The sequence below is a fragment of the Populus euphratica genome, unplaced genomic scaffold, assembly GCF_000495115.2.
Source record: "Populus euphratica unplaced genomic scaffold, PopEup_1.0 scaffold193.1, whole genome shotgun sequence".
In the NCBI taxonomy this organism is placed as follows: Eukaryota; Viridiplantae; Streptophyta; class Magnoliopsida; order Malpighiales; family Salicaceae; genus Populus; species Populus euphratica.
Window position 1 is genome coordinate 388,814 of NW_011500023.1, and position 16,795 is coordinate 405,608.

At 27.4% G+C, this 16,795-nt stretch overlaps 1 protein-coding gene across 1 annotated transcript; it reads right to left on the reverse strand.

Annotated features, from left to right (window-relative positions):
- Positions 1-14,250: 14,250 nt before the first annotated feature.
- On the reverse strand, positions 14,251-15,483 carry LOC105142037 (mitogen-activated protein kinase kinase 9-like). Its single transcript, XM_011049487.1, has one exon. The coding sequence runs from the start codon at positions 15,368-15,370 to the stop codon at positions 14,408-14,410; it is 963 nt and encodes a 320-aa protein (XP_011047789.1). The 5' UTR covers positions 15,371-15,483; the 3' UTR covers positions 14,251-14,407.
- Between the last annotated feature and the right edge of the window lie 1,312 nt (positions 15,484-16,795).

Here is a 16,795-nt window from a genome sequence, read left to right on the forward strand (position 1 = left end):
CTTATTCTTTTTAATCTTAATGCTTTAAAAAAACCTATAGGCGACCAAAGTTTTTAATAAAATAAGGTAGGTTTGTTTCGAGAAGCTTATTTTTAACAATATTTTCATTAAAACAAAAATAAAAAACATTCTAAACATCTTATAAAATATATTTATAATTCTAATAACTTAAAAATTGACTTTAAATTCTACAATCAGCTCAAAATCAAAATTATTATTCATGAATTTAGATTTATCATTCTGAACAAATTTAAAAGAAAACAAACACTTTGTATAAACTTTATTCGTCGAAAGAAGTTTATTAACACCAAGACCACTCGTTTTCATCGCCGAAATTGATCTCAACCAAATTTATTTTTTTTTATTGAAATCTAACAACTTTCTGATTTCTTTATCAAATCAAAAATGAAATTTGGGATTTAAATTGGATGTCATAAATGTTTAGGGATTGAAATGATGTAATTTCATAAGTTAAATGATCAAAATGTATATTTAGCTTCAAATTTAGAAAAACTCTTTCTTTTTTGTTGTGTTTTTTTATCTCAGTCCCCTATCTTTGGGCACTAATTTGGCCTATAAAGGTATAATAAAAAAAAATTATTATGGCAGTCTATAGTGATTTGTTCATGAATAATAATACAAGGAACTATATTTTTCTAATGCCTTTTAGAGTATTTTTTTAATGGCACAAACAACATTGACATAAATAAATTTATTTTATATAGAAAATTTAATTTGTATAGTTATTAAACTGGACTGAATTAATTAATTAATTTATATTAGATTTTTTTTTGTTAGCCATGATAGATTTTAACCCGGTCAAACTTAAGGAATTCAATGGATCAATTTGTAATTTGATTGATTTGATCAAATTTGGACAAGACCCGGTTATATCAACTCCAAGTCTTTTTTCTTCTTACTATTATTCAAAACAATTTTATTGTATTTAAAAAAACACACCAAAACGACATTATTTTAGGATTTACTTGGCGAGCTGCAATTTGAATAACTATACTTATATGTATTCTACATTAAAAAAAAAACACCAATATTTTAAAACTACTTAGTCTCAATATTTGGAAAATAGCTTAAAAAAAGTCGTTTTGATTGGAAAAGCACAACAATGAACTATTATGAGTCACGCGTATGAAGCTGTTTTTATTTAGAACTCTAAGAATAAGCGGGAAAAAAGAAACTATTTGGTCTTAGTATATATGGCCTGCCTAAAAGTTTGCCAAATAGATTATTTTATTTCATGTTATTCAACAAAAAATGGCCCTATAATACATGATTTAAATAATAATAAAAATTAAGGAAAGTCAAAATATTGTTTCTAGATTTTTTCAAGATTTACTTCAAAATGGTTGCAAGTTAATGCCTCCATTTTCTCAATCACATGGAGGGAAGATTGTTGTTTTCACGTGCAAGGAAACCCACAGGCAAAGTGCCAAAAGACTAGCCTCGTTCTATTGTCAGGAAAGAGGACACCAAGTGATCTTGACGTGAAGGACATGGATGCTTCAGCTTCACCCGACTGTTATATATTTTTATAATATAGTTTGCATTAATGTTACTTTTTATCTGTCTGATCCTTTCTTGTCAGAAAACAATAAAGTGACGTGGATCTTGATTTGGGGATGGAGTTTTGTGTATTATTTATTGGAAAGATGCAAAAAATCGATCTGATAACAGCTAAGGCTCATGGAATGCCACCTCCTTTTTATTACATTAATTGCCAATCCTCGTATCTCAATTATGGAACGGTTAGTTGATGCCATTACTCTTTTTTTTTTTAATAAACCGAGGTGTTTGGATTATTATTATGATTAATTTTTAAATTTATTAAATATTTTTTAAATTTAATAAATAAATAAAACACAATAAAAATAACAAATATACATATAAAAAAATCGAATCCAAATACTAAAAAAAAAACTCATTCATAATTGCTAAGCCATAACCTCGAGTAGGAATTGGTGTCATAACTTAATTAAATTTGAGTGTTTCTCTTTTGGAAAAAATCATTGGGAATTTACTTGGATAAATTCAAATATTTTATTTTAAAAAATTTAAAATAAAATATTTTTTAATAATTTTGTCTAAATATGATATGGAAGAGGTTAGGTAAATCTTTTACCAAAAACATGTTGAAAATTCTGAGAGAGAAAACATGAGCATCTCTTTTGGTCAACAAAAATGAGTTGATCTCTCGTTAAAGCAACAAATATCAGAAGCAATAGGTCTTGTCCGAGTGTATGTAATTTGATGAAATCGTCGAGGAGCATCCTCGTATCATAAATGCTCGGCCACAACACATATTTTATCAGAAATAAAATGAGATTTTAATTTAAAATTTTATTTTTAAAAAATTACTAATTAAAAATTTATAAATTTCAACCATTAAAAGCTTATATTTTTATTAGTTTTAAAGTTTATAAAATTAATTAAGATATATACAAACTAATCTATATCTATATAAATAAATAAAATAAACATAGTTTTTAAATAATTATTTTTAAAGTTTTATTTTTCAATTTTCTCAATACATAGCTCCGTATTAGTCAAAACAAATTGAGAAAACTCCGGCGTCAATAACAAAAATTTGATATTTTTTATATAAAAAATTTGGTTGAAAAATAGTCTGATTGTTTTAAAAAATAATAAATGATTAATATCCTTAGGTGGCCGGTTTATGAGGCAATAAGATTGAATTCTTTACGTTATTATGTATTTTTTTTAACTAAATCTTTCCCTTGGTGATTTAACACACAGTTTCCATCTCAATATGATGCATTGAGGGGGACTTAGTAAATTTGATTAGATGAGTATCCAGATCAGCAATTTTCTCTTCGTTTCGTTTTTCTCTTAGTTCTCTTGTTAGGGAAAAAAAAAACCCTAGTTTTCACTACTGATTTTTCATTGACGATAGCCTTTAATCTCCATTGTTTTTTTTTTCTTTTGTATTTTGTTCACAAATCAAATCAATATGTTTAATAAATAAGAGCTTGAGCAAATTTATTTTTTAATAAAATATTAATTAAAAATTAAATTTATAATTTTTTCAATTTATTTTTGTAAAAATTATCTCCAACTCATAATCTGAATTGTGAGTTTGACAAATTAACTTAATTTTTTTTGTTTACTTATTTTTTTTTTAAATTCATCTTTAACAACAGATTGATTGAGAATTAAAATTTATAATTTGTTTTGTTTTATTTTGTTTTCTATGAGGTTATCCTCATCTCACGACTCGAGTCACGAGTTGAGCGAGTTAACTAAGTTGACTTGAGTTATTTTTATATTTTATTAATTATTTTTTTCTATTTTATCTTTAAATAATAGGTTAATTGAGAATCGGGTTTTATAATTTATTTTTATTTTCGTTATTCAACATTAAATTTATTAAAAAATAAATTTTATAATTTTTTATTTGTTTTTTATAAAGTTATTGTAATCTCATGACTCAGGATTAATAAGTTAAATTAAATTAATTCAAATTGATTTAATATATTTTTATCTTAATATTTATAAAATAAATTTTATATTAAATATTTATTTTAAGTTAAATTATATTTTTATCACTCATCCAAATTAATTTTGAATCCACCAAGTTAAACAGATATTAAATCAATCATTATTTTTAATTTTTTTACTATGAAAAATGGAATTTTTATTTTTTTTATCAAAAGATTTTTGATCCAACCATCCATATCCATAAAGGGTGGGACAAAATCTAGTATAACACTAAAGTGATTCTTATTCAGTGATCCTAGGGCACAAACTAAACTTGGGCTACATAATTTTAGGCCCCGTGGCTCTTCTCCAAGGGCTTCAGAAGATTGGGTTTTATGTCTATAGCTCAAACCTGATGTAAGGATATGCTTGGGCCTTCCCAATCCAGTAAATGTTCAAGTAATATTTCAATATTTATCTCTCTATATCCTCAGGACCACAGCATAATTTCCAATGCCACTTACCTGAATTAAAGTTATATTTATAATGATAATAATTATTATTATTATGAACTAGTTTTTTGTGCCTCTGATCTGCAGGCGCTCTACCCATAAAACGTTGAATAAAGTGTTCAAACAATATATAAATTTGGTGATTTAGAATGCTCCATCAGATTTTCTATATGGGATTTATAAATTATTTTCTTATAGTTTTTGTAAATGAAAACTCTTAATTACATTTAATCCCAACTTAAAATATTTAATAATAATATATCAATGGCGTATATTTTCATCATTTTTTCTCCTATCTTACTGGATTTATTTATTATGTGCATGAGAATGTTGCATGGCATGTGATTGAAGCCAAATACATTAGCGCTTAAAATATTTAATAATAATAATAATAATAACTTAAAATATTTAATAATAATATATCAATGGCGTATATTTTCATCATTTTTTCTCCTATCTTACTGGATTTATTTATTATGTGCATGAGAATGTTGCATGGCATGTGATTGAAGCCAAATACATTAGCTGTATTCTAGTAAATCTTAGATCATCTAAATTCATCTATATATATATATATATATATATATATATATAGAGTGTTTTCAAGCATTTCATCCACAACTTATTCAAGGTGTAATTATCATATCTGGCGTGAAGAATGATTAAAAAATGGGTTACTGATTTTATTTTATTTTTTAAGAATTCTTAGAGTTGATTTTGGTTAGCTTTGATCAAGTCAATTAAGTTTAATTAATTAAGTTAATATTTTTTAATTTAATTTAAAACTCAATTCAAGTTAGGTTTTGAATCATAAATTTTTAAATTCTACACACCAAATTAGCAAGATTTACCACCAAATTATGGTAAGTCAGCTTTTTATTTATGCAACTCACTACCAAATTCGAGGTGGTAGTCAAATGGTAAGAATTTGGGGTCAAGGGGTTTGCTTCCTCTGTGGTCTCAGGTTCGAGTTCTTGGTTGCTTATATAATGGCTACTGGAGGTCTACATGGTCGTTAACTTCAAGGCCCGTAGGATTAGTTGTGATGCGTGTAAACTGGCCCGGACACCCACGTTAATCTAAAAAAAAAAAATCCTTGACTTTGTGGTTTCTCCTCACTCTTTTTTTGTCCCTTTCAGGATTTAAAGAATCAAAGCTATTGGCTATTGGGAGATGAAACCCAACACTTAAAAATAGCCATATGATAAAAAGATTGTAATGTTAAAGTGAAAAACTTCAATTAAATCCTAGCAATTATATTAAAGGGTGTTTAGGAATGTGATAGTGATGGTTTTTTAAAGTATTTTTTGTTTAAAAATATATTAAAATAATAATTTTTTTATTTTTTTAAATTATTTTTTATACCAATATATTATAATAAATTATATATATATATAATATTTTAAAATTTATCCAACTTCCATTTAAAACGCAAAGGTATCTGCAATGACTTGCAGCATTTGTAAGAAGCATTTGAATTTTGAAGGATTGTTATGGTGATCGATACAGAAATCATATAGATAAAAACGTCCATTACATTGAAGTAATCCTAATTTCCTAATCGGATTTTAGTGTTTCATTACATTACACACCAAATAAACTAAAAGCTGTGAGTCTTTTACAGTCATGCTCTCACAGGCTCACAGCAGCCTATCCCACTACACTGTTCAGTGTCGATTGTTTTCATCTTAGCCCCTAAAATTGTCTGTTTTATGCATTTCTGTCACTAAAATTCTTTCCCTTTTCAATCTAGTCCTTTGGATTCATTTTCCACACTGTTTTGTGAGCTTAGATATTTTCCAATTTTCTCAGCTACCTTGCCTTGCATCTCATTAGATGTTCTCTGTCGTTTAATTGACGAGTGATTTTCTGCAGGATTGAATTTTTTTAATATAGAAAAACAATGGAAAGGTGAAGGGCCAAAATTAATATCAAGGATGAAATAGAGGCTTTTGTCATTGAAGAAATGCAAGACTATAAATTAGGTCCCTTAAGTTTAAATTTGTATCCTGATTGGTCCCCCTTTTCAGCCTTTTTCGTTTGTAATAAATTTTATTTTATTCATGTTTTAGTCCCTAAATCCTAAAAGAGGAGAGTTTTAAAAAATTGGTTGGGTTATGACAAACAATAACTTTAATTTTAATATTTATGATTATCTACCATATCCTTTATTTTTTTTGTTTTTCTTTTTTTAAAAAAATCCGGAGCGGATGATATCTTCCTTTTCTTCTAATCAGATGTCTGGCCACGCATGCTTAGGCTTTTTGATTCATTGCCGAGCACGAACCCTTGCCCACAGCCCAGCCATGCTTGGCTTTTTTATATTTTTTTTTATTAGCTTTGTTTTAAATAATTGATATCCTTTCTCTTATTTTTTTCTATTTTTTTTCAATCTTTTATATTTTTCAGATTGTTCGGTTCACTTTTTTAATTAATAATTAATTTATCTACTTATTTTTTTCTAATTTGTAATTCTCCATGGAGATTATTCACAACACATTCTTCATCATATGCGCATGACAATATGTTATATACGGCTACACATAAAATTTTAAGGTTTTGCTTTCAAAGAAACAAAAATCAAATTAAACTCTTTACTGTATCCTTCACACAGTTTTATTATCTATTATTGTAACTTAATTTCGATTTATTATTTTTTTAATTTAATTTTACAGGGTTTAAAATATAAAATTAAAATATTAGATATTTATTTTAATTAAAAGTGTGATTTTTCAATATACATAAAAAGTATCTTCAAGATAATGATAGTTATCCGCTTTTAAATTTAATTCTTAATCAAATTCAAATTTAAAAAAAAAATTAATTGAAACTTTATTTCTCACAAGTAAAGAAACTCTGACACTATAAATACAGATTTCAGTGTATATAAAAAAATGAAGATGACGATATAAAAAAAAAATAAAGGAAAAAAAAATAAAGGAAAGAAAAAGAGAGGGAAATGAAAAAAATAGGGGAGACGATAGAAGTAAAAAAACATAGGAGAGAACAAAAAAAAATCAAAAACAGAGGGAGGAGAGATAGAAAAAAAAAAAAAAGAAGAAGAAAAAGGAGAGCATTCCCCAATCGCGGTGTCTATATTGTTACATTCGTCTTTTGCTTCATCAAGTAAAGTCTTGTTCTTCTCATTGTTTCTGTGTAATTATTGCAAGAAAACAGCGCAATGGTAATTTAGTTACCTTTGTACTGTGCAGTTCACGCATGAGTTGAGCCGCATGTGCCTATTGTCCAGCCGAGGCTAGCCCATGCTAGTTGGGCTAGACCTGGCTAAATAAAAAAAAGAGAATGGGTCGAATATGAGCTTTAAGCCTAGCCAACAGAAATTATGATTATTGAAAGTGTGCTCAGCAAAACACATTCTTATGTCCTATTTATAATTTTTATGTCTATTTTAGTTTGATATTTGATCAAACGAATTCCTTTTTGATATTAAAAAATTTCAAAAATATTTAGAAATCTTTGTTGATTTATTTGTGGGCTCCTCACATTTTTATTTATTTTTTTCTTTGAGTTTTGTATTTTTTTTAAGTTATGTGCTTAATTTGTGTCCTATTATTATTAAATGCAAACTTGTCATTCAATGTTTTTTTTTCATCTAAAAAAAGCAAATAATAATAAAGGATAAACAAGAAAAAAATGATGTAGAAAATTTCTTCTTTAAATTTATTTTTTGTCAAAATATTCACTAATACCAGAGTCAAGAATATTGTATTTTTTAGATTTGTGTGATATCTACCAATACTAGAGTTGGAAATATTCATAGAAATTATTTACTGACGCTAGAGTCAAAAACATGGAAGAAAGAATAATAAAAAAAAAACAAATTCTTAAGCAATTTTAGACAAAACCAACAATGTAGTCTGCCTCAAGTATGACACTTAGGGGACGATAGCATCTTCTTTTTTTTTGCATAACTAATCATGTACTATGGAATCTCTATTGATCAGTTAGGTTCTTAGTGACTATAATATTAGGTGGCGATGCCTTGAATAAGACATTTTCTCTCGAAAGAATAAAATACCAGATATCTGTTTTTTTTTAATCAAGTGATAATTTTTAATTTGTCTCTGCAATGTTTGGATGTGACACTTATAATAGTAAATCAATGTTAAGTATGTTTGGTAATGTTGTAGATTATGCTTTTGCAAAAATACTTTTATTTATGTGTATGTGTGTGTGTGTGTGTCGGCATATCAAAATCACTATAAGTGATTTTGATAAACAATAACACTGGTTATAAAATACGATCTGACTCAACAGGTTGACCCTATACTTGGACTGGTCTGAGTCTTAGAGAAAAAACAAAGAAAAGATTGATCCAATTGAACTCGATTAAAACTGGAATTGACTCAAGATAAAACACAAGTCAAAAACCCACTGATTTTTTAATATAAAAAAGTTTTTTGGGTTGTTTTTAAATGAGTCAATCCTAATTGACTCTTTTAATTTGTGAATTGGACCCTATCCTAGGTTGACTCTTGTCTCGAATTTTAGAATTATGATATTAATATTTTTTTATATACATTAACTCGGGTCAACTTAGGTTGACACTTTCGATCCATGATCCAAGTCAACCTTAAGCCGGGTTTGAAAACTATAACAATAACTAATTTTGTCCTTACATTAACCCGAGTCAACCCTCTTGACTCATGATGTAGGTCTTGCTTGAAGTCAACCTTTAAGACATGTTTTAAAACCATGACAATAACTACTTTTTTATATTGACTCAGGTCAATCCTCTCAACTTGAAACTTAGACCTTGTCTTGTTTTGATTTTCGAGTCAGGTTTTAAAATAGTGATAATAAATATTTTTATTTTTATGTTGACTCAAGTCCATGATTAAACTAAATTGTGACCCGAGCCTTATCCTTGATCAACTCTTAAGTCAAGTTTCTAAACTATGATAATAATTATTTTTATTTTTATATTGATTCGGGTCAATCTGAGTTAATCTTTCTGATTAGTAGCTCAATTCTTGCTGGTATTGATCCTCAAGTTTAACTTTAAAACTATAATAATAATTATTTATATATTTTCATGTCTTAACTATACAATTTTAAAATTAATCTTTTTTATATAAGAATATTTTAGAAATAAAAAAATAAAAAATATTATATATGAAAACATGTTTTTTTGTATATCTTTCATTTTGAAAGAACAAAAATTCATCCCAAAAATATATTTTTAAAAAATTATTTTTATATTTTTACTTTTATAATATAAAATTCATCCCAAAAACAAAAATATATTTTTGTTTTTATTATTTCCATCTTTATAACGCATAAAGTATAAATACGCTACACGTCAAAACACAGTCGTAAACACATGCAAGAATTAGCATAAGGATGGTGGTTGCTTTCTTCAATTTATTATATTATTTAGATTTATGTGAATCAGGGCAAGGGCATAGCCAAGAATATGAGATGAAAGGAGTGGAAAAATAACGTAACATGTAATTTGGGTAGAGATAAAGATTCTTATATCCTAAATCTACAGTTATAAACTCAAAGAAATTAATAGAAAAAACTCTAATAAATTCTAAAATGATCTTTAAATTTAATATTCTAAACGGTCTTTAAAACTTTAATATATTAATTGTTTGTATAGATGTAGAAACCAACCTAGCTAAGAAAAATAATTAACATCTAAATTAAATTAATTAGAAAAATAATTAAATCAATGAATACATCTTTTTAGTTTAATTTAAACATTTTCTAGACTTTTTCTAGTTTTTTTTTTTATATATAAAAATAAACATGTGAAATTTTGTGAATAACGTGCTTGAAAATATGGTTGTAATTTTTTTAAACTGTTTTTTACTTAAAAAAATATATCAATAATTTTTATATTTTAAAAAATAATTTTTGAAATCAACATTTAAAAGTATTTAAAAAAAATATTAAAAATATTTTAATTCAAAAAAATTTAAAATATTTTTAAAACAAAATGCAAAACAGGTCAAAAATACAAAGATTTAATTGATTTTATCATATTATACATTGAATAAGTTCAAGATTTTTCGCAAACTCAACTTTATCTATCTGACGTGTAAACACATCAACGACATGTAGTTGAAAAAACATCTTAAATATACCAAAATCATTTTTATATATATAAAAAAAGCATATAGTAATTATAGATTTTGGATTAGAAAGTCCACAGCTTTAGCAGTAGCTGTCATGAAAACAACGTTATAGTAGCAATTTGCCCCTGGCTATGGCCCATCTATCACCCATGCATGTGCTGAAAATGACATCAGGAAAGTAATGGCGCATGGCATCATCCATGATGACTAGCAACTTGTTTGTTGCCTAGTGGCAAGTGTACTCACGTGCATGCACCCAGATCTTGATTAAGATATTTGCTGACTCGTCTTGCAATAAATTATTATACTTTATTACCCGGCTTTTGTGGATCGAAGCTGTCCAGAAGCAACCACTTCGGCTCCGAAGAGGCAAGTATATCCAAAGTTACTTTTCGACTCCAGGTGTCAAATCAGTCTTCCTCTGTAGATGACAACAGTTTTCTTGCAAGCTTCCATTCCTTAATCAACTAATGGAACACGTTTATGGGGCCTTTAAAAATAAAAAATAGCACGGTAAATTAAAAATTTTAATAGAATAATCTTGTTTAATTTTTTTTTGAAATAATATATTTTTATCTTATTACACTTAAAAAAATAAAATTTATATCAGTATTCTCAAGCATGAAAAACAGTTATTATGCTTTTAATTAGCAACTTTTAAACGTATAAAAAATATGAGAACTTAATAAGTTCCCTCACTGTTAATTCTCTAACTCAACTATTTGACCTGGTTGTATAAACCAATCAGTTGTCTTATAAAAAAACAAGTTTATGAATTTTTTTTAATATATTTTATGAATATAATGATATGGTTAAATTTATAACAATGAGTGATTTTAAATAGTAAAATTTGAATTTATCACAACTTAAATAGAATCTTCTTGGATAAGTTAATTAAATAGTATAAAAAATATATTTATTAACTAGTTGGACAAAACTAGGGTTGAGAAAAGGTGTTGTTGTACCCAACTAGAATAATATCTTTAAAAAACTATAATTTTTTTATTTTATTGTTGATATTTAAAGAGTTTATGAATACTGTTTTTCTTAATATAATAATAAAATTGCTACTTTAACTATTAACTATTAGATCTTTAGATTTTAAAAATATTATCTCGAGATAATGATTTTTTTTTTCAAATCAATTAATTGATTACTATAAACTAGTTGACTGATTGATTCTAAATTTAATTGATGTTGTAGTTGTGAACCACACTACATCAATTAAAATTCTGTTGCTATTTAGAATTATGATATTTAAAAATATATTATTTTACCGTAACTTTTTATAGCTATGTTAATTCACAATTTTTTTATATATATATACTACTTGTCTAATTTATCGTAACGTGAAAGATAATTTGGATAAACTCATCTCCAGGATTTAAACAAGAAATATGTTTATTTTTATGGGAACCATGGGCTTAAATTTAAAGGTAATAAGCTCAATCCAATGAGCCTTCCAAATTACTAGCAAAAAAAGAGTGGAAAAACAATAATATTCATGGCCTCGTAAGATCTCTTTGTTGTAACTTAAGGAATAACATGGTGCTTGTAGTCTATGCAATAATTAGAAAAGAAACGTGTTATTCAGTGATGCGATAATTGCGCAAGATTCTTTCATGACGATATCACCTTCCTCTACCATGTGGAGTGAATTTAATTAAATAAACAACTGATTAAATTATAATTTAATCACCCAAAAATCTTATTTTTATACATTATTTTATAGTATCATTTAAAATATGAGTTATTTTGTTTGTTTTTGTATTTAAAACATTCATAACCAAATAATTATTTAATAAAGTTAAAAATAATTTATTTTTGATGGGCTTGATGCATTTTGCATTTAAAATACATGAAAAATCAAAGTAGCTCTCGTCTATTTTTTTCTTCAACTCTGTATTATTTATTAATTTTAAAAAAATCAGTACATTGAATTATAGATTTACTCGTTCTATTCATGTTTATGTTAATAATAATTTTTTTTAAAAATAATTTATGGTGTCGCATTGTTATTTAAATATATTTTTAAAAAAAATCAGTGTAAAGTGAATTAAATTTACTCGTACTGTAAACTCAATTTTATTTTTAATAATATTTTATTTAATTTTATTGCACGCTCAAAAAATCATAAAAACTGTAATTCTTGTCAGACGAATTTTATATATAATAAAATTATAAATGATTTAATAAAATAATATTTATTTTATGATATAATAGTAGTTAATCTACAATATTTAAATTTTAATCTATTATATATATATATTAGTTATTTTATATTCTTAATTTAAAAAAATTATCTAAATATATTAAATTAATTTTAACTAGAAATATTTTTTATAAAATATTTTTTTTAAAAAATTATAACTATAAAAATTATTATGAAAATCAATCTACCCGGTGAAACAATTCCCAACGGACAAATCTTCAACAGATTTCGATAGGCTCGCAGCCCAATATTTTATCACATTGCACGTGAAAATTAAAGGAGCTGGATCAGTGATCAGTGTTCTCTAACTCTCGTGCATGCTTTTAGCTAGAAAGTGTAGAGGGCCCACACACCCACCTAATCAGAGTCTATGTGGTGATCTAAAAATAACTGGATCTGCTCACCCAAAATAAACGTGACAATGTGTTATGTAGAAATTACAAACATGCAGGGAGTAATTATGCACAAAATTCCGGCAAAACTAAGAAACACTGTTTTATTAAGGAGCAAATAATTAGAGATTCCTATGGTGATTTGTCTTTTTTTAATTGTTGCGCTTTTACAGGCACCAATTAATGCTTAATTAAAACATCTTTTATTAAGGGAGTGTAAAATTAAAATATAGAGAAATATTATGAAAAGTAGACAAAAAGGGTTTTTTTTTAACTCAGGACTAAAATATTGGCCCCACACTCCTTATCCAGATGTTCTTGCTTAATTAAATTTAAAATTAAATTATATAAAAGTCAACTTGATCAATTTAAAAATAAACTAAAGAATTATAAAAAATTATAAAAATTATAAAATATACTTTACAAGGCATTACACCTCACTAAAAGTTTCACTATAGAGCAAAACTTAGCATATACTTTACCTTGACACCCATCCTATCATTGTAGTGACCGCAGGAATTATAAAAATTTAATTTAGATTAAGAAAACATGACAATAAATTTATGATTGGAGGAGATTTCTTTTGATATTGTTTGTCAGCATCCTTGGTTGTGTTTTTAAATGAGTTTTTTTTCTTGTTTAAATAATTTTCCTTCCTTTTATTCGTTACCTTTTTGGTGTCCAGTATTTTTTATCATATTATTTTAATGACATTATCTTGGATAGAAGGAAATTGACGCAAAAATGAGCATTTAAGTTTAATATAAATTAAAATTCTTAAAGATAAAAAAACACTATAATTATAGAAAAAAATATTAAAATACTTAATTTTATTCTTTCCTATATTCACTTATCAAAATGTTATTACGCATAATTACAACCTATATATAAAAAAAACTAAAAAATCATAATAATACTGAATATAAAAAAAGTAAATTTGGAAAACAATTCCCTAGAAAAATAAAAATAAAATTAATTAAAAAAATATTTATTTCCCTGAAAAAACCTTTACATTTGAAATTATTGTAAAAAACCCCTAAATTATCAATTTGGCAAGAAGTTTCTCACGCCTTGATCATATTGTAGAGACATACCAGTTACACTTGTAGATTGTATTACTTTATTGAAGAATATTTTATTTTTTTAAAAATATGTTAGTTAAAGTAATATCTGTGAAATGATTGTAGTAGTATTCATGTTTTAGAGTCTTTTTTAGCTTGGAAATATATTAAAATATTTTTTTTTATTTTTAACAATTAATAATTAATATCAGCACAATCCAAAGTTATATTAAAAAAAAGTTATATTAAAAAAATAATTTGTACTAAAAATTTAAAAACTTTTCAAAACATTTTTTGAATGCAAAGACAGTATAATCCTGCCTCAAATTAATTAAATTAATCCACGACAAGAAATGTGACTGAAATCGCTACGCATGGATGGAATCATATAAAAATCCTAGGTCCTGTAAATGTCTTGACACCATTTGATAATGGCTGCCATGATTAGCTCTTCCAGAAGCAAACAAGCATATATATATATATATATATATATATAAAGGTGTAAGAATAGAAATGATGTAAAAAGAAATCCTCTCATTTCAAGAGCAGTTTCACTGCTCGAATGAACAGAAGCTACAAAAGATTCTTCAGATAAAAAAGAGAATGTACAAATGAAAGAGAATTCCAAAAATACGTTCCCAGCCCAAAAAATTAACTGGGCATTCGGGTCAAATCACAAGTCCACTAAATCGGAACTTGGATCTTTGCATACAAAAGGGTGAGACAATAGTTGAGATGTCGTCCACCTCTTACTAGACTCCTTCTGCAAGCAACACTGAATAAAGTCCCGGAACTCCTCAGATGCTCCCTCCGGCAAGCTCGGCGGATCACCGAAACAAATAGCACACATAAGAGTAGCCCAATCGGGTCTTTGACCCGGTGGAAGAAATGGAAAATGACCCAAATAAAGTTCCAACAGAGTAAGTCCCAAGCTCCAAATATCACCGGCATAACCATCGTAATTCACACCATAGGTATCAGGATCAAACCTCTCAGGACTCATGTAAGCACAGGTACCAACATAGGAATTACAAGCATCTAGCGTACGTTGCATGATTTTACTAACACCAAAATCAGCAATCTTCACTTCCATGTCCTTGTTAACCAGCAAATTCGAAGGCTTGATGTCTCTATGAATTATCTTCTGGCCATGTAAATAACTAAGACCATGCAGAACCTGCCGCGCCACATGTGACAGTTTGGACTCATCAAACGCACCATATTTTTCCAGAATTGAATCAAGTGTCCCCAATTCCATGTATTCCATCACAATCACGATGTCCCCAGATGGTTTTTCATAACTTCCATGGTACTGAACAATATAGGGAGAATCTGTTCGGCGAAGGATCTCGATTTCTCTGTAGATCTGGCGGCGGACTAGTGGGTCACTATCTCCATGCACAACTTTAACTGCATAAATTTGCGAATTTCTCTTATGCCGTACTTTATAGACCGTGCCACCATTACCATGGCCTAGCACATGTATTTTCTCAATATCATTGCACGATATGTTAGAGGAGTTGTTGCTGGTGGTGGTGGTGGATGTGGGAGCGAGAGGTAAAGGGAAGCGGGGGCGGCAGTCGGAGAGTTCGGGAAGACGGAGGTTAATCTGACGGCGTTCACGGACAACGGCCATGAGGTCAGGGGAAAATGTGTGATGCTTTTGGAGTGGTTGAAGGAAATGAGGAAGTGGGGGATTCTTATACAAGTGGAAACAAGAAAAGCACGTGGATGATTTATATTTTTTATTTATTTTTATTATTTGTCTTTTGGAAGGATGGTGGAAGGAAGGGCGTGGTGGGTGTCTAAAACTTGAGAAGAGTTTTGTTTTCTAGGAGGAGTGCCGTTTGATTGATGGTGGCTACTTTTCAGTGCATCCATTTAATAATATAATCACCAGCCATTTCGTTTTCTTTTAATTCCAATCTTAATCTACAATTAATTTAATTTATTATCATTTTATAATGCTATAATTAAGTGTTATAAGTAAATGGAAATCATATATAATTATTGGTCTTGTGTTGTGGTTATCCAGTCATAAAATAGTCATGGCCCTAGAAATTTGTTATTTTTCAGTAAATTATTATTATTATTATTATTACTATTAAGATTTCTTTATTTATGTAATTATTCATAATTAATACAGGTAAATGTATATAATTTTACAAGTACCAATCTTAATATACTAATCATATTAGTTAATTTTTAATATTTTGCACATTACACAACATAACCATAACCTTTACATAATTATATTTCTTCATTAAAAAATCATCAAAACCACGATTTAATGCCTTGTATTTAGTATAATGCACCGGATTCATAAAAAAATTCAAAATTAAACGAGTGTTATTAGAATAGGTAATTTTCTAGAAATGATAGTGCACCCCAACTCACATACAAATATGTAATTGCTAATGAATCTCAAGTTGATGGACTCTCTTCCGTGGCCTAATCTAAAAATATATTATCCACAATACAAATATTATTCACGCCCACCCAAATTGCCCACAATATTTTGCATAAAGTGGTTATACTATAGTCCATGGTACAAATGTTACTACGCCCATCATATCCATTATAAGCAGCCATTGTTCTTATCTTTTCCTCATTTTGTATCGCAAGATACTTTGCTCTTCCCTTTAAACTTCAAGCTATGAGCTAGGTTAGATTTGTTGACCTAATTTTTGAGAGAATGGAATCGGTATGTGCAAGATTGAGCCGAAGACATTTCAACTATTTCCTTGCAAATTATAAAGGGTTGGTATTTATATAATTGTGATTATAATAACAAATAAAATAATGCAATTGGCCCGATTTAATCTAAGATAGGGCCTCTTGTTGATATTAATAATGTGGGATAGATGGGATAAAGCTGGGATGATTCTCTTTAATATCGTGAAGCCAGCATCAAGTGGCGCCAAAGAAGGAAATTAATGCAATGAATAAGGGATTAGGTCTAACTATTTTTTTCACTTAGAAATTACATAATTAAAATCTTTTGTTTAATTTTTTACTGTATCAGGTACTATGGCCGTGACAAATGTGATTTTTTTTTTTT

Excerpts from the sequence above, each read along its gene's own strand:
- LOC105142037 (XM_011049487.1), bottom strand. The coding sequence starts at position 15,370 with ATGGCCGTTGTCCGTGAACGCCGTCAGATTAACCTCCGTCTTCCCGAA.